The sequence below is a fragment of the Kogia breviceps genome, chromosome 1 (assembly GCF_026419965.1).
Source record: "Kogia breviceps isolate mKogBre1 chromosome 1, mKogBre1 haplotype 1, whole genome shotgun sequence".
Lineage (NCBI taxonomy): Eukaryota > Metazoa > Chordata > Mammalia > Artiodactyla > Physeteridae > Kogia > Kogia breviceps.
In genome coordinates, this window is record NC_081310.1 from 71,301,619 (window position 1) to 71,320,518 (window position 18,900).

Consider the following 18,900-nt stretch of genomic DNA (forward strand, 5'->3'; position numbering starts at 1 on the left):
TAACCTCTGTGAGCCTCCGTTTCCTCATTTATAACATGCAGACAGTAATACCTCATAGGGTTATCGTTAGGGTTGAACAAGATTAATATAAGAAAGCACTTGGTAAAGTGCTCTTTAAATTGGGATGGGGAGTGGAGAGATTGGCAGTGAGACACACCCCTGGATAAGCAAAGTCTCTTAGCTGTGTCCTTAGTTTCCCAGCTAAAATAAAACACCAGAGTTGACCAGAACGAATCTATTTCTGCACTCTAATTTAGCAATAGATTGTAGTGATAAATTATGCTACAGGGATTAGAGATGGTATCACTGAAAGCGTCTCTGGGACAACTGAAGCCTCCCTGCCCTTGAAAGGAATTAACCAGGGCTTATCCTAGGGAGATATTGATAAAGCAGAAGTTTGACCACAGAAAGTGTGCCTGTGGTTTTGTTAGCTAAGGAGTAGGTTAATAAGAGGGACGCTGTGCAGGGGGAGGGGGTTTGATTGTGTGTTAAAAGCTTCTTTCTCATCTGTCTCCAAGGAACGCATACTCTTCTGCTTCACCGAGTCAAGTCACCATTCTTTGCCATGTGTGGATAGTAATAGCAATAATAATAGCTACAGTGTATTATTTCACATCCCTGTGTCTGTGTGGTGAGGTCATTATCCCCACTGCATAGATGATGTTTTTCAGAGGCTTGTCAACTGAAATAAAATACAACATGAGAGCTGTGAGGTCACTTTTATTTGGGGCTTCCTGAGGACTAAAGCCTGGGAGACAGCCTCTCAGATGGCTTGGAGGAACTGCTCTGAAGAGGTAGTGGGGGAGGTCAGCATCTATATGACTTGACGAAAGGGGTACATGCAAGCAGGCACACATCTTGGTAGAAGGTGGCTGCTAGTCACAAGGAGCAGATGTCTCCATTAATGATTTTAGTGCTTTTCTAGGTATGAGAAGATGCGAGAAATTGGGTTCACAAAATTTTCTCCTGAAAATGTCTAACTGTCTGAAGGGCTGTTCTTCCAGCTTTCCCAGAGCACAGAGTGCCTCATTCCTGATCTCTGCCCTGAACTCCTTTCAGGGTGTGTCGAAGGTCAGCAACTGCAGGGGCTGGTGACTTCATCCTTTTAGAGCCACTAGTGAGCAACATTCTTTAATTGGCAGGTTCAGTAACTTGTGCAAGCTCACACATCAGGTAGGAGCAGAACCAAAATCTGACCATCTGTCTCTGTAGTGTGTGTGTGTGCAATGCTTCTGTCCTGCCTGGGAGACCTTGGGGAGGAGGGCGCATGGGTGAAGGAAGGAGGAATGATATCAGGGCGGCCTGTGGGACGGAGTTTGAGGGAACTTTTTCTTGGCCACTGAGGGGCTCCTTTGGTGGGGCTCCTGGGTTGACTCTTCACAGTTGGGGGTAGGGGTGCCAGTCTCTATAGGTGGTTAATGTCCAGGTCATGACCCCTGGGCTTTGCACAGTGGTTGATTCCTTTCCTAATTTCAGCATTGACCCACAGCAGGGTGCGCTCATAATCACCCTGAGAGACCACCCAGGAGGTTCATCTGGGGTAAAATGATGCAACAGTCTGCTTTCCTTAGGGGACCTGAAAACACACGCACACACACACACACACACACACACACACACACACAACCGTGTGTGTACCTCTTGGGGTCATCTGCTCTAGCTTTTGCATGTTTCTGTGGGTGCTTTAAGTTCATCTAGAATCTATGGGAATGACTTTTCGTTTTTAATTTGTAGGAATGAGAAGTAACTGATTCTCTGTATTGGTTTAGGGTTTCCTTTCTTCTCTTCTTGTCCAAAGGTGTAGGGTGACAGTGTGTCCCAGATTTTTTTGGATGGACCAAAGCTTAAGTATTTTGCTGTGTTGTCCCAATAAAAAAAAAGTCCTAGAAAATAAGTTTAGGGGAATTATAATCAAATCAAGTCAGTAATTTTACAATGAAATGTGCCTTACCTACAGAAATTCTAAAGTTCACAGTATTAGGCTTTGAAAAAATATGATCACTGTTGATAGAGAAGAAGTGACAGTCTTTTTTGGGGTCTTGGAGTGGCAGAAAGAAAATAGTAAGTAGGGAGTAAAGATCAGCTTACTCTTTGCCGGGGGGTGGGATGGGTGTGTGTGTGTGTGTAGAAGTTTCTTAAATTCAAAATGAAATTTATAACATGTTTTTTTTAACAATATATTTTTAAAATTTAATTAATTTATTTTGGGCTGCATTGGATCTTCGTTGCTGCGCACGGGCTTTCTCTACTTGGGGCGAGCAGGGCTACACTTTGTTGCGGTGTGCAGGCTTTTCATTGAGGTGGCTCCTCTTGTTGCAGAGCACAGGCTCTAGGTGCACAGGCTTCAGTAGTTGTGGCACGCAGTCTCAGTTGTGGTGCACGGGCTTAGTTGCTCAGCGGTATGTGGGATCTTCCCAGACCAGGGCTTGAACCCGTGTCCCCTGTGTTGGTGGGTGGATTCTTAACCACTGCACCACCAAGGAGGTCCTATAACATGTTTTGATGAGGGTTAATTAACATGGCATAAATGTGCTAGCTGATTATCTTTTTTTTTTTTTTTTTTTTTTTTCAGGGAGAGAAATAGAGAGAGGCACAAATCACCCCGGAATAAAGATGGCAGAGGGTCAGAAAAATCTGTCACCATTCAAGCTCCCACTGGAGAGCCCCTGTTGGCAAATGATTCTACTCGGACAGAGGAAGCTCAGGTAAGGATCAAAGGCAGTCTATAAGTACACTGACACTTGATCAAGCCTCTTTTCTGTAAATGTTTTCCTAAGTCTTGGTGTAATAGGTTCTCTTGGGTTTTTATCTTTATTTTTCTAGCATGTTAATTAGTTTATCTATATCCTGTGGTTTCTTGTTGGTCTAAGGACAGCCTGACCTACCATTGGCTAGCTTGAGGATTCTTCTGAAGTGTGATTGGTTGGCCTGCTTTGAATGGTGTTGAAAAGAAGCCAGCAAGGCTGACGACAGAGCAGAGAAGGGAAAGTTGCAGGCTGCAGTCTCTGGAGACTCATTCCAAAGTAGAACAGTGTAAGAGAGAAGGAAACTCGCTCTCCAGAGACCCTAAGTCATGTTGGGAAGAAGAGCTGAGAGGTTAGGACAGCCCAGATGAAGCCTCACTAAACCTGGAGCTGTACACTTAGATGCCTGCTAGGGAAACATAGGTGAGTGAAATAGACCCTGGGTTACACAGAAGAGGCAAAAATATATCAGGCTGGCTTGGGAGTAAATAGCAATCTGTGTGGCATGTCAGCGTTAGGGCTGTGGCGTGGAGTGGTGGAATCTGGCACCTGGAGAATGCATTTCCTCTGTCAAGGAAATAGCAGGAATGCAGGAATTAAGTGTTCCTGGGTCTTGTGATATTTAAGAAAAGCCGGAAGTTAGGATTTTATGTGAAATCATCCAATTTTAAAATATGGACTATTTATTAATTTTTTTTAAAACATTGTATGTGTTCTTCTCTCTGGGTCCCAACCGTCTCACAGTCTACTTGATTTGAATAAACATCTGAGCTATACTCAGAAACATGTTTGCACAGCCCCTTGAAGTATATGCATGTCTAGCCTTAGCCCCAAATAAACTGATGTGTGCCCACACAGCTGTACATATATAGATAAGCATGTATCTGTGTGTACCTATGAGTACAGACAGATGTGCATTTATAAGCAGATATAGGGACTGAAATTGGAATTCTTCAGAGCATGCAAGATGCTCTTAGAAGCCAAAGCTGCAGTTGTGGTTGAATGTGGGGTTTGTTCAGTGGTAAGTAAATGCCTTTAGTCGTTACTATTGCACAGCCTGCCTTGGCTCTGGGGCAGTCATAGGGATGGAGAGCCAGAGGGCCAGAGGAGTGGTTGGATGGATGGGGCCAATCCTAAGACTGGACCACCCTTAAGTGCTGCAGGGGTCAGTTTCCTCCTGGATGTGAATTCAGAGGTGCTGGTGGCCCACTGTGAAGGCATTTCATCTGTCATCTTCTCTACTTCTTGTAGCTCACTAGGAAGCTACATTAGGAAGCTGTTGGTGTTTACACCAGGAAAAAGCATTGAAGTGGGCATTTGGAGGCTGTACTTCTCAGCAGCTATGTGACTTGACTTTGGGCATTCACAACCTTTGTGGGCCTCAGTTTCTTCATTGAAAATCCAGGGGATTGAGATATAGGATCTAAGATCCTTTCTCTTCTAAGAGCCTCAGTCTTGGGAAGATTGTTGGACATCTTCATTTTTTAGGCACAGATGTGCACATATTCTTAAAATGGACAGGGGATTTAGTTAGCAACTCTTTGGCAGGAAAAAGGGTGAGTAGCTAAATCAGCTACATAACAAAATGACCACAATACTAGTGATCATTATTTCAACACTGATCATCAACTGAACATTAGGCCCAATACAAAACATGGAATCCAATATTTTGCCTTCACTCAGAGTGTTACAAAGTAACTTTACTGATCTGTAAACTCACCTTATGTTAAAGCAAGTTGTCCATCTTTGAATGTGTGGCTGTTTCTTCTCGTGCTTGTGTTTTTTTCTTTTTCAAAATTGAAGTAAATTCACACAGAGAAATGAACAGATCTTAAGTGTACAGTTTGAAAAGTTGTAATAGCTGAATAAACCCATATAACCCACACTTCTATCAAGAGATATTTCTTTCACTCTAGAAAGTTCTCTCATGCTTTCCCAGTCAATCCCTGCCCCCAAACCCCTCTAAGGCAAGCTCTGCTTTGATTTCTATCACTGTAGATTAGTTTTGCCTGTTTTAGAATTTAATATAATTGGAATCATATTCTTTTGTTTTGGACGTTTTTTCACTCGGCATAATAACTTTGAGATTCATCCATGTTTTGCTGTGTTTCAGCAATTCATTCTTTTTTATTTTTGCTGAGTAGTGTTCTAGTGTATGAATATACCACCATTTGTTATCCATTCTCCTGGTGGATAGACATTTGGGTTGCATCGTTTTTGGCATGAAAATAAAGATGTTAAGAACATTCTGGTTCAAATCTTTTTGTGGACATATGTTTTCATTTATTTGGGGTAAAAATCTGGGAGTAGAATTGCTGGGCCATACGGTTAAGTGTAAATCTACATTTATGTCAAACTACCAGACCAGTTTTCAAGAGTGATTGTACCATTTTAAACTTCTACCAGCAGTGAGAGAGTAGCGGTTGCTTCCGGTTGTTATCTTAACTAGTAACTTCTCTCATAGTACTTGATTCTTGTAACTTTCCGAGTTGAAGAACTATTGTTCGCAGGTCCAGACCTTCCCTGCCACCACCACTATTTCTTGCCATAGCTTATACATTTCATGAATCATAATTTTTTGATTGTTACTAGATTTGAGGTTATCGTTTGGCTGTGAGATCTCTATTTTGCTGATTCAGCTATTAACTTAGATTTTTCTAAATTGGTATCTTACGCATTAATTGCACCCAACTTACCACCATGGCTGACTGTTTTTTCCAAGTTAAATCATATACACAAATTTCTGAGGCAAAAACCTCTTTGGACCCAATGTGGCTTTTCATTGTCTTCTTGCTCTGTTGTTGCTTTGGAACGACATCGTAGTTGCTAGAGAAGTAGAGAAATTGTTTAAAACCCTGGCAACTGGATCATGTTAAATGAAGAGATAATGACTCCAAACTACCTCAGACTTTAAAAAACAAGAGAAAATGAGACAGTGAAAGCAAGAAAGTAAAAGGCACACATTTTAGTAATCTCAGTATTTTTATGCTCTTGATGTTTAGTTTGCCATGGGAACATGTGTTTAGGCAGGAATTTTTGAGCTGTCCTGGCCAGAGATAACTTGCATCTGCTTAGCTTGTTCAATGAGAAATGTCACATCGCTTGATACTTATTGAAAACATCATGGAGTTTTAAAAAATGTGTGTACCAACTACAGGTGGCTTTTGATTTGTATGTAGCCATGTAAGTTTCCCTCCTGTGCAAGATCTTCCCTCCTCAGAGCTCCTGGAGGGCATAGTAATACTCCCCACTCAGGGGTTGGGCTTTAAAGTAAGCCTTTATCGCCCAGCCATGAATCAAGAAGGAACTGCAGGGCTTCCCTGGTGGCGCAGTGGTTGATAGTCTGCCTGCCGATGCAGGGGACACGGGTTCGTGCCCCTGTCCCAGAAGATCCCACATGCCGTGGAGCGGCTGGGCGCGTGAGCCATGGCCGCTGAGCCTGCGCGTCCGGAGCCTGTGCTCCGCAACGGGAGAGGCCACAACAGTGAGAGGCCCGCGTACCGCAAAAAAAAAAAAAAAAAAAAAGAAGGAAATGCAGAGGGTTCTCTCCTTAGGCAGTAGGTGAGCTCACACACAATCCTAACAGCAGGATTGTCTATCCCTGAGCCTCTCAGGGATGCCAACACAGTGGATGATAATCACTGTTGTAGTCACGAATCACCCAAACACACCAAACAGGTCAGATTATGTTTTCTCCATTTGAAACGGTAAATATATCGTACATTTTGAAAAATTTCAATGAAAATTTTTAAAGTTAAAAAATTCCTCTATTTAAAGAGCTAAGCCTCCATTTCCCAGGAAGCCCACTCCTGTGGGTTGGTTGAAGGAGGAGGGCCCTCCCTGTCCCCCGTGCCTCCATGGGCTCTGTGGCTTTTGCACGTGACCTGCCACGTGGGTCTTCACCCTCACTGTTCTCTCCCCGTCAGGATGACAACTGGGGGGAGACCACCACAGCCATCACAGGCACGTCGGAGCACAGCATCTCGCAGGAGGACATCGCCCGCATCAGCAAGGACATGGAGGACAGCGTGGGGCTGGACTGCAGGCGCTACCTGGGCCTCACGGTCGCCACGGTGCTCGGACTCCTGGTCTTCCTCACCCCCATCGCCTTCATCCTGCTACCGCCCATCCTGTGGCGGGAGGAGCTGGAGCCTTGCGGCGCCATCTGCGAGGGACTCTTCATCTCCATGGCGTTCAAGCTCCTCGTTCTGCTCCTTGGGACCTGGGCGCTGTTTTTCCGCAAGCAGAGGGCCGACGTGCCGCGGATCTTCGTGTTCAGAGCCCTCTTGTTGGTCCTCATCTTTCTCTTCGTGGTTTCCTATTGGCTCTTTTACGGGGTCCGCGTTTTGGACTCTCGGGACCGAAATTACCAGGGCATCGTGCAATACGCTGTCTCCCTCGTGGATGCCCTCCTCTTCATCCACTACCTGGCTGTTGTCCTGCTGGAGCTCAGACAGCTGCAACCCATGTTCACGCTGCAGGTGGTCCGCTCCACTGATGGCGAGTCCCGCTTCTACAGCTTTGGACACCTGAGGTGAGGGGGATCGTCTAGGGGCGAAAGGACCGCTGATGTCTTGCTAGAAGACAGCTAGTCTTCAACGAGTGAGGGGTGATGGCAGGTACCAAGAGCCAGGACCGGGCTCTGACTCTTTTTTTCAGGTTTCGGGAGAAGGTGTCTGTGTGTGTGTGTGTGTGTGTGTGTGTGTCTGTGTGTGTGTGTGTGTGTGTGTGTGTGTGTGTGTGTGTGTGTGTCTGTGTGTGTGTGTCTGTGTGTGTGTGTGTGTGTGTGTGTGTGTCTGTGTGTCTGGCAGGGTGGAAGTGAGGTTGTTCATGTGCATTGACTTTCCTGATTTCTAGATGGGGTGGCACAGGTACTGGCTCTCTTCCAGCTTGGAGTTTTGTTGGGCCTATTTCCAAAGTTGTTGGCAGCTCTTAAAAATGATGGAGAAAGGAAGCCTTAGTGATGGCTGCTGACCTTGCTCCAGAAATTGGCCTGTGAACGATAGAGTCATCAGCGGTTGCATTTTGTTCATAATGGTACATCTGGTTTACTCCATTGTCCCAGTGGAATTATTAATCATTCCTTTTCTCCTCACTCTCAGAAGTGTCCTGGTTTGGGCAATAACTTACATGGTCACCTTTGTGATCCTCCAGTAAAGACTCAAGTGCAAATTTGGAAGAGTTGAGTGTTTTAAAAATGTATGCGTGTGAGAAGAAGTTAGAAATACATTAAGATGTCGTATTTTAAATCTGTGCATAAAATCAATTATTTTGTGGTTAACTAAAAGAGTGATCATCATTATTTATTTTATTTTGTTTTTATTTACCCTGAGGTAAGCACTTTGTATCGATGGCCTTCACAGAACTCTTTGGTGCGGGTACTATTAATCCCTATATTACAGATGAGGAGATGGGGGTTTAGGGAGTTTAAGTAATTTATACAAAAGAACATGACTAGCTTTGTTTAGGATCCACTAGATGCCATGAAGCCAGACCTAAGTTAATGCCCCCATTATGGCAACTCTTACTTGGTGTCATTGGCCTATTTTTCTAAGTTTTCTTCCACAAACTCTGGGCTCCCTGAGGACAGGTGCTGTGTCTTACTCTTCTTTGCATCCTCAGTGCCTGACCTAGAGCATAGCACATGGTTGGCACTCTGATGGTTACCAGATGAGAGAATGACCTGGGATGTGTGACATTGTCCTCTCCTAGGGCTCTCCTCCCTCCTCTGCATCAACATGTATGTCGACGTGTGTAACCTGCTTGGCGTATGGTAAGCACTTTGTTGGTTATAGCTATTACTGCTGTGATACTGCAAAGCAGCCAAGGTGGCAAGGACACCTTAGTGGAGATCAGAACAGTGGGCTTTGTCATACTTTTGGCTGGGGCCTGGGGAGGTGGCCCACCCCCCGTTTGGAGTCAGTGATACTGCCAAACCATCTCGGTGTTGGCACGAGTCTTCTTTCGTTCCTCTGGCTCAGATGTACCTCCTGAGGACGGGGTGGTTTAGCATCCAAGGCCTGTGCCACTTTGGCCGATCCTTGGAGGGAATCGGTGTCTGATTCACAGGCTCTACACAGTGAAATCAGGTGCATTGAGTCCTTTGCAGATGCCAGAGGGGCTCTGAAGGCAAGTAAGTCTCTGCTGCTTATTCATCTCAGGCAGCTTTCTTTCCCCATATTTTACATTGGAGAATGACCAGCAGACTTGTAGTAAACGTCTACTGGGTACAGAGCCCGGACCTGGGGGCTCCAGAGACACAGTGTGGCTGCCTCCAAAGCTCTATCCCGGAACTCCTTGGAGGGGGACCAGTGCCACACTGTGCAGTGCACATTTGCAGACACAGGGCTTGGAATGGGCAACGGGAACACAGGGGGATGGGGTGGACTTCAGGCAGTGACAGAGATAAAGCCCGGCCACACATCTGTCTCAGGACTGGACAGGTTTTGCTAAAGGTCACGAGGGTGGAGAGAAGTCCAGCTCTGGTCACAGAGACATGAGTGACATTTGGGACTCTGTAAATGTAAGTAGTTAATACACTGGCCCGTAGTGAGGCCTGCCGTGGTTTTGTGCTTTGGCTCAGCCCTAGTTGTGTGAATCCCACCTGCGGAGGTGGAAAAGGGAAGGGAGTCTTCCCGCTTTAGGTAGTGCAGGCAGTGGGGCTGACTCCCTCTGTGGGCTCCCATGTCCCTCCTCCCTCTAGGAATGATTGCTCTGCATGCTGGATCCGGGTGGAGGTGGGGAGCGGACACACAAAACAGCCCCAGGGCAGCGTGCCACGGTATGTTCAGAAAACTGTGGGTCGTCCGGGTTCCTCACCACGTGGCTGCACCAGCCAGGGGTAGACCTGGGCAGGAGACGCAGGGCCCACAGTGTCGTGTGGCCCAGGGCTTGCCGTGGACCCCCCGGGGTTGTCCCCACCATGACCAAACAGCTGCCTAGTCCTTACTTGCTCTCCCTGAAGCCACTCACCCTAGCTCCCCAGGGAGACGGAAGGCAGCCCGGAGGTGGCCCCGTGCCTTCCTTCTGGCCCCTCTGCAGGACCATTTGTTTTCCTCCTCTCCGGCCTTCCTAAGGCCCCTCTTGCCCCTCACACGGAGACCCTGGTTGTGGGGTGGAAAGATGGCCAGGGAAGGAGAGGTGTCTTTACTCCCAGAGCCCTCGGGCAGGGCCGGCCAACCGTGCAACAGCCAGGCTGTGAGATCTGGGGCGGGCTTGGGATCCGTCTCTCCCTGCTGGCCCCCGTGGGCCTGTCACCTGCCGAGCCTTGGGCTAGATCTGGTCTAAACTCATTGATGGCTGGAAGAGTCTCTGGGCCAGAAATAGAACTTCTAAGCCCTTTTGTAAAGTGTCGAAACAGGAGGGAAGGGGGGGAAATCGCAATAGACACAAAGCAGGTCCCGGGGATCAGAATAGCAGGTCATCCCCAGGCCCGCCCGGAATCAGGCCAGTCTACTCTCCCGTTATGTAAGGCCCTCCCCGGAGCAGCGGCCTACTGGGCTGAGATGCAGAGCGATGGTGAGTTCTTTTGTTGTTTTGTTTTCAAAGGTGATTTTATAAAGTCAACTGAGCTATTTTTGAGAATAGTCAGAAAAATGTCTATTCTTTAGTGTCGTAAAATATGCTTCTCCTTAGTTCTCATAAAAGGTACTTGCAGGGGCCTTGCTCGTTGGCAGGAACAGGGGTTTGGGCTTATTTGAAAACTTTCAGAAATGTAAAAGATTCCAGTTGTACAAAGTGAGACCCCAAAGTCGATTAAGATACATCTTGGGCTTCCCTGGTGGCGCAGTGGTTGAGAGTCTGCCTGCCGATGCAGGGGACGCGGGTTCGTGCCCCGGTCCGGGAGGATCCCACATGCCGCGGGACGGCTGGGCCCGTGAGCCATGGCCGCTGAGCCTGCGCGTCCGGAGCCTGTGCTCCACAACGGGAGAGGCCACAACAGTGAGAGGCCCAGGTACCACAAAAAAAAAAAAAAAGATACATCCTAACCTTTGCCCAGTGCTGTAGGGATTCCCAGGGCTCTTCGGGATGTCTCCCTTTCCCCTCCTCGCTGCTGTCAGGGCTGGGGGCAGGTGCTGTAGTGGTGTTGCCCCTTTACAATTGAGGGCCCCGAGCCATAGGTTCTGGGACCTTCTTGAGACCACAAGGAACCAGCACCTTCCTGTGCATCACACTCTGTCCCTGTGTTCTCCGCAGCATCCTGGGGTCTTGGCACATTGGGTTCGTAATTCTCCACACATACCTCATGTGTCACTTTTCTTGGCTGAGTTCTCGCAATGAGTTGCTAACTTTTCCAGGATTTCACTAAACACTAGGTTTTGATCTGACTGTATCTGGGGAGAAACCCAGAAGAAAAAAGAGACTTAAAATGACATTTAATGATCCTCATTAATGATTTCTCAGTTTTGAAATCTTTAAAGGTAAATCCTGTAAATATTGGAGCATAGCAGCCAGTGTAATTGACTGACTGAATCCAAGATGCAGAACAAAGCAACAACAATGGAAACCTTACCAGTTAACACTGACAAAGACCTTAACAGGTGCCAGGCACCTTCTAAGCTCTTAACATGTAACTCATTGAATCGTTACAGCAATCCTGTGAGGTAGGCACTGTTCCCTCATTTTCAGGTGAGGAAACTGAGGCTTGGAGGAGTTATGTAGGTTGTGTATGGCCACACAGTTTGTAATTGTGGGAGCCAGGATCTGAGCCCAGGCTGGTTCCAGAATGATCTTAACCGTTTCACCATGGTGCCGCTGAACAGATGTGTTCATGTTCACATCACTGCTTTAAGATCGCATGAGTGGACTTGTAAGCATTTTTTGAGTGCTTACCACGAACCAGGCTGGGTGCTAGATATTTTTGTACACCTTATTCTATCTCATTTAAATCATAGCTTCAGGGCTGGAAAGGAGGGTGTGAAGAGGATTGTCAGAGATGGCTGGCTCCCACTCTACAGTTGTTCCTTAGCTCCATTGGTTCTTTTATTCAGTCGCTCAGCAAACAAAGCCTCTGCCTTATATCCACAGTAGTAAGTAGGTTTGAGCCTCTGTCTGGTCAAACTTCTTTTTTCTTTCTTTTTTTTTTTTTTTTAATTTATTTTTGGCTGCGTTGGGTCTTCATTGCTGCATGCGGGCTTTCTCTAGTTGCAGCAAGCGGGGGCTACTCTTTGTTGCGGTGCAGGGGCTTCCTGTTGCAATGGCTTCTCTTGTGGAGCATGGGCTCTAGGCACACAGGCTTCAGTAGTTGTGGTGCGTGAGCTCAGTAGTTGTGGCTCGCGGGCTCTAGAGCACAGGCTCAGTAGTTGTGGCGCACGGGCTGAGTTGCTCTGTGGCATGTGGGATCTTCCCGGACCAGGGCTTGAACCCATGTCTCCTGCATTGGCAGGCGGATTCTTAACCACTGTGCCACCAGGGAAGTCCCCTGGTCAAACATTTTTAACTTTCTGTTTGTCACATGTCCTGAAGAATAGCGGTCCCCAACCTTTTTGGCACCAGGGACCGGTTTCATGGAAGACAGTTTTTCCATGGATGTGAGCGGGGTCGGGGTGGTGGGGGACAGGCGGTAATGGGAGTGATGGGGAGCCATGGGGAGCGGCAGATGAAGCTTTGCTTGCTCGTCTGCTGCTCACCTCCTGCTGTGCGGCCCGGTTCCTAACAGGCCGAGGACCGCTACCGGTCCATGGCCTGGGGGTTGGGGACCCCTGCCAAAGAAGACCTCTTTTATCTATGGCTGTTAAAACCACCCCAAAACTTAGTAGTTAGGGCAACATTATTATCATTTCTCATAGTTCTGTGGGCTGGGCTCAGCTGGGAGGTTCTTTGGCTGGTCTGGCCAGTGGTCCCTGTGCAGTCATGTGGTGAATCCACTGGGATTTTGCTGCTTTCTTGTCCAACGTGTTCTGTGGTTCTCTCCTTCCCCAGAGGGTCTTCCCTCTGGGGGAGTAGTGTCTTTATTAGTGTAGCTAGACAACTTCTCAGGGCTCCTAAGAACACACAAGCAGAGCTCTCTAAGCTCTCTTTTAAGGCTTAGGCCTAGAACTCACCCAGTACTACTTGCACTGCATCCTCTTCTTAGAGCAAGTCAGAGCCCCAGCCCAGATTTAAGGGGCAAAGACTGCACCAGGTGGGGGATATTGGAAGCGTTGGTTCATTGGGGTTCACTGTGTGGCAGGCTCCCACAACAACCTCAGGCCCTCATTCTCAGAGCCTGCATATTCTTATAGTTCTAAAAAATTTAATTACTGACTTTGAGATCTCCAAGAGTCCAGAAGTAACATATTTTAAGTCAGGGAAAGAGCTGCTATAAGGAGGTACATGAACGTCAATGGAGGGTGATAGCTGGTAGTCATCAGCAAGGGCAGAAACCACAAAAGGAGATTTAACTCTCGTCTCAGTCCTCTGGGAAACTTGTCTATTCACAGTGACCCATTCTGTAAGATATTCATATTGCCGAAGCTCCATTGTACCTAATTCAGCCAGCAGGTTTTTTTAACTCAATGCTTCATTCATTGAGACTAAAAGTATCTTACAAATTGGCATTGACTGTGGACCATTTAATCAGCGTTCTGGTTACTGATCACAGAACCACCCATGCTTTAGAAGAAATGATTCTCGGATTGCTTTTCAAACAGTGGAAATTTATGATCATGTATGATTGTCGCATTGTGTTGAAAAGGAACTAATACAGACTGAATGTGTTCCTTGAAAAATTCATAGCTAGAAATGAGGAAACAAGGAACATGTTATTGGATGATGGAGAAAAGGTGATCTTTGTAATAAAATGGCAAAGAACTTGGCGGGATTATGTTCATGTTCTAGTGTTTTTGTGGGAGGTAGAACTTAGAAGCAATGAGATTGGATATTTAGCTGAGGAGATTTCTAAGCAAAGCATTGAAGGTACAGCTTGGATCCTCCTTATTTCTTATAGTAAAATGGGAGGAAAGAGATGAACTGAAGAAGGAATTGTTAAGCAAACGGTAAGCAGAACTTGAAGATTTGGAAAATTCTCAGCCTATCCGTATTGCAAAAAAATGATGAAGCATATACTGAAGAGAACACCAAGTGGGTGGCTGACAGCCATTTGATAAGCAGATTAGTGTGGGTGTGAATCAGGGATGGAATCAGCCATCTCAGCAGAAGATTATACTACTGGGATTCTACCAGTAGAAACACTGTCAGCTGGGACTAAAGGAAACAGAGAAAGTGGGGTGGAATGAGGGAATGCTATGAACATGCATTATCCCTCAAGAAAAGAGAAGAATAACTCCAAAGGTGATTCAGATTCATCACTCCTACCACGGGGCCAGGGGCAAGGCTGCTTCCCCATTGGTTTCAGAGGTTGGTTCCCTGCCTGGATTTCAGTGGGCCAGGTGCCCAGTGCAGACAGCTCCATTGGCAGAGCCACCCTACAGAGCCTTAGGAGGGTGACGTTGCCACCCCAGTGAGCCCCAAGGGCAAAGTGTTGAATCAAAGAGGATTATTCTCAAGCATTAAGATCTATGTAGGGACTTCCCTGGTGGCGCAGTGGTTAAGAATCCACTTGCCGACGCAGGGGACATGGGTTTGATCCCTGGGCCAGGAGGATCCCACATGCTGTGGAGTGACTAAGCCCGTGTGTCACAACTACTGAGCCTGTGCACCACAACTACTGAAGCCCACGTGCCTAGAGCCCGTGCTCTGCAACAAGAGAAGCCACCACAATGAGAAGCCCGTGCGCTGCACTGAAGAGTAGCCCCCGCTCGCTGCAACTAGAGAAAAGCCCTCACGCAGCAACGAAGACCCAACGCAGCCAAAAAAAAAAAAAAAAAAAAAAAATCTGATGGAATTTGCCTTGCTAGGTTTTGGACTTACTTCAGACCCATTATTACTCCCTCCTTCTTTCCAGTCTCCCCCTTTGGGAATGGGAAAGTCTATCCTATGCCTGATCCACCATGAAATTTTGTAAGCACATAACATGTGTGGTTTCACAGGTTCACAGCTGGAGAGGAATTTTGCCTCAAGTCTCACCCATATCTGATTTAGATGATATTTAGATGAGACTTTGGACTTTAGGCCGAGAGTTGATGCTGGAATGAGTTAAGAGACTGGGGGCTGTGGAGATGGAATGAATGTGTTTTGCATGAAGGACGTGAATTTGGGGGGAACCAGAGGTGGACTGTTACCCCCAAATTCATTGGTTGAAGCTCTAAACCCCAGTGTGGCTATGTTTGGATATAGGACCTCTAAAGCAGTAATTAAGGTTAAGGGAGTTCATAGATCTTCTAAAATTAGTGGCCTTAGAAGGAGAGACACCAGAGAGCTTGCCTGCACGCTCTCTCCTCTGGTGCACACGCACTGGGGAAATACCATGTGAGGGCACAGTGAGAAGGCAGCCGTCTGCAAGCCAGGGAGAGAGTCCTCAGCAGAAACTGAGTTGGCCAGACCTTGAGCTTGGACTTCTAGACTCCAGACTGTAGGAAAAGACACTTCTGTTGTTTAAACCACTCAGTCTCTGGTATTTTGTTATGGCAGCCTGAGCTAAGACAGGAACATTAGGCACCCTTGTGACCTTTGACCCTAAAGCCCCAGGAAACCACGGATCAATGAGCAGAGCTTAACCCCATGAAACAGAGCTCCTATTGTCCTCTCTGCAGCTCTCGCCTGCATCTTCCCAGCTTGAGTGGGGGGCCTTGTTTCTCTCGATGGCACTTTGGTTTTCTAGTTAGAAGTGAGAAAAGGAGTCTCCTGGGGAGGTTAAGATTACTCCAGTAACGCCAGGATATATCCAGCTCCACTAGAAATCTTGCGTCTGTGATTCTGGGTCAAATGATATCAAAGCTGGTGATTACCCCACTGATCAGGCTTGGCTGTCACGCTGGGCTGTGGGCCCCTCCCTCCCACGTTCAAGACCGGCACCAACTGTCGCTGGAGGGCCTGGCTCCATCGCCTGTGAAGTGAGGGCGTGTTTTAAAATGACCGCCAAAGGTCTTGGTTCATGTTTTTTATGATCACGGTTTCCCATGCAGTCTCAGTTTTGGAAATGTGCCTTCTTGCGTAGCTGCTTTTCAGTAAAGATATTAGCGGTCCCCACCCCCACTCCCTAAGGAAACAAAGGATGAAAATGAGTAAGAGCTAAAGAGTAGCGTGTGCAGATTTTTGCTCAGGCTCTACTCTGCTGTGGGAGAATTTCGAAGGCGGGCTCAGAGCTGCCGTTTGTGGTTTGGCCCCGTGGTGCCTGTTAAAAGTGGCTTTAACGAGAGTGGAAGGTGCCGGACACTGCGGGCCTGTGTTTGCTCAGCTGCCTGCTGGCAGCAGCCACAGCTGGGAAGGCCGCCCTCTCACGGCGTCTGCCCACAGATCCTCGCTCCGAGGCGGAGAGTACGGGACGTGAACCTGGTTTCCATGGTCCCACCCCCCCCCCCGCCCCTGGCGGCGGGTGGTGGGTCCGCACTGGAGTGGTGTGTGGTCCGTTTTCCCAAGGACTCACCCCTCGGCCTGCCTGGCTTTCTGCACGCTCCCACACGGATTGATGGGTGTGATTTGGTTCACTGTGTGTGGTACGCTAACACTCAAGAGGGCGAGTGAACAGGGTCCCCTTTCCCTGTGCTGCTCTGTATTGGCCTCGCTTGGTTTGTGTGAGCAGAGATCCGTTGGCTAGACTGGTTGCCCTTGGCCTCCAGATCTTTCTATTTGGGTGCCTGCGGTTCTTCCCAGGTCCAGAGGTACCCGTGTCAAGAGGATGTGAGGCCGGATAAGAGCAGGCCAGCCGAGCATCTTGGGTGGATCTGGAGCTGCTCTTGGTCTGGATCTAAATCTGCTTTTCAAGGCACCCAGAACAGGTGGTCATCTTTGATGTTTATCCGGTGTGATTTAGCTCAGTGATTTAAAGCTTGGAAGGTTGATTTCCCATTGCAGGCATGGCAGGTGCAGCCCAGGTTGGATCCTGTGGGAGGGGCCTGTGCCCTGGCCCGGAAGTGGGCAGCAAGCTCTCTGGGCAGATGTGGCCGTAGCCAAACCTGCCACTTGAGGGGAAGCACATCTCGTAGGTCCCCCCAGTGCAAGGGGTCTGCCAGCGTCTTTCTGTTACGGGACAGCCAGCTATGACTGGATCATCCCCTAGGTGGGGGCTTTCTCATCCGTGTTGTCAGCACGCTCAGAACCACCCGGTGGTCTCTCTGTGTTGCAGCCTAGAGGAATGACACGCGTCTCGTTATTTAGTTGCTGCGACCAGGAGGACCAGGGTGTTACGTGTAGCTGTTGGCCACTTCTGTGCTCACAGACTCCTCCTGGTGCTGGCAACGTGGTCTCCTCCCAGTGTGACTTTGCTTGTTTTATTAGAGAGGATGTTTCCCAGGTTACACTTTCTTAGCAGGAACTTAAAGCAGGACAGTAAAGGGCTTGGAGAAGTGCCCTGTGTGCCCCTCCAGACAGCACATTTCACCTCCTTCCCCCATAGGTCTATGCGGCTTCCGGTCTCAGTTTGCTATCTTTCAATGGGGATCCCCTGCAGCGCTTGTCTGCAGCTGATGTTCAAAGCCTCGTCCAGGGACACCTGCCAGTTTTCGAATCTCGATTCAGAGAACTTGGTCGCTGAAGCTGAGGAGCTGGCATGCCTGGATCACTGGAGAATCCATGTGGCCTGGAGAAGGGCCTCCATGGGCCTCCCCAGCAGGACAGGGATGCTGGACACTGTCCCCTCTCGGGATGGGGCTTGCATTTCAAGATCTCAGGCAGCCACGTGTGTCCCCCCTGCTCTATCATGAGAAGGTCCCAGAACACCCTGCCTGTCTCCCAGATCTTCCTGCATCCTAACCCAGACCTGTCAGTGAACAGGAGCCGATTCCAGTTTTTGCTGCTTCCTGTCCTCAAGCTCCCAGCTGATCACTGCCTGTTATCTGTGTGGGACTTGTGTAAGCTACTGCCCCCAGTGCAGCTGTAAGACAGACATTTTAATTGAAGGACAGGAGGGCCAGGAGGTATGAACACTCATGTGTCCGGTTCTCAGCAGAGGAGGTGGCAGCAACGTTCAGGGGCTAATTATATGTGTGTCTCTGGGACTCACACGAATGTTACTGCAAATGCTCCTGACTCTTGGTCAGAGTCAGTTTATCTCCAAGTCCAGGGAGCAGTGAAGCCCACACATTCAGGAAGATGTAACCCTTGTTGACTGTCCTGGGGAGAAGTAGCAGTCAGATGAAACTGAGGGCATCAGGCTGTCTCCCAGGGTGGGAATTTTCCCAAGAAGCTGAATCAACTTTCATTTTGGATCCTGCATTTTAGAGTTGTCTCAAAGACCTGGGTTCCAGCCTAAAATTCACCTACCGGGTAGGCATGCCTTAAAGAGCAGGAGATGCGGTGCCCGTGGTACCCAGGCTCCTATACGGCCGTTGTCCTCTGGGTCTTCTCAGCTGGCTCACCCTCTCTGCTACCCCCCCATGCCCCCACCGACCTTTCCCTCCCTCATCTTCTCTCCTCACCCTCTCCCCTTTGCCATTCATGCAGCGCCTCGGCCACCTAACCTTAGCTCAGCCCTGCCCTCTACCTGCCTCCATCCTGCTTTCCCTAAGTACAAGTGTATTCTCTTCCTACAGCTGCTGGCAAAGGACCACAAACTCAGTGACTTGAGCCAATTTTCTCTCTGAGTTTTGAAGGTTAGAAGTCCGAAATCTAGGTGTTGGTAGGGCTGCGTTCCCTCTGCACCAGGAAAGAGCCCTCCCTTGCTCCTCCTCGCTTCTGGCCACTGCCTGCAATCGTTGGTACTCCTTGGCTTGTAGCTGCATCCCTCCAATCTCAGCTCCGTCATCACACGGCCTTCTCTGGGTGTCCTATTTTCTTCTTCTATAGATACCAGTATGACCTCATCTTATTAACTAATTGTAATTACATCTGCAAAGACCAATAAGGTCACATTCTGAGTTTCTGGGTAGCTGTGGATTTGGGGGAGATGCTCTTCAACCCACCCCATCAGGTTTCTCAGAGCTGTCCTCGGACTCAGCGCTGTGACCCCATTGCTCTTGTTGTAGCCATTTAGGTGAACTGTTGAACACCAGCCTGTTTCTGCCTACGTTGCTTCCTCTGCCTGGAATTGGCTTTATAGGCTGTCGTCCACATGGTGTGACCATCATTCATCTTCTGAGACTCAGTTTTGCCTCCTCTGTGGATCTTCACCTGAAACTCC

The 18,900-nt window shown here is 48.2% G+C and overlaps 1 protein-coding gene across 3 annotated transcripts in view; it reads left to right on the forward strand.

The window, feature by feature from the left end:
• The window catches only part of VANGL1 (VANGL planar cell polarity protein 1), a 51,330-nt gene that overhangs the window by 15,079 nt on the left and 17,351 nt on the right, over positions 1 to 18,900 (forward strand). For all 3 annotated transcript variants that reach the window (XM_067033826.1, XM_059046094.2, XM_067033836.1), the window contains 2 exons: positions 2,573 to 2,705; positions 6,671 to 7,278. In XM_067033826.1, coding sequence (XP_066889927.1) covers positions 2,573 to 2,705; positions 6,671 to 7,278 — 741 coding nt within the window. The remainder of the gene's footprint in view (positions 1 to 2,572; positions 2,706 to 6,670; positions 7,279 to 18,900) is intronic.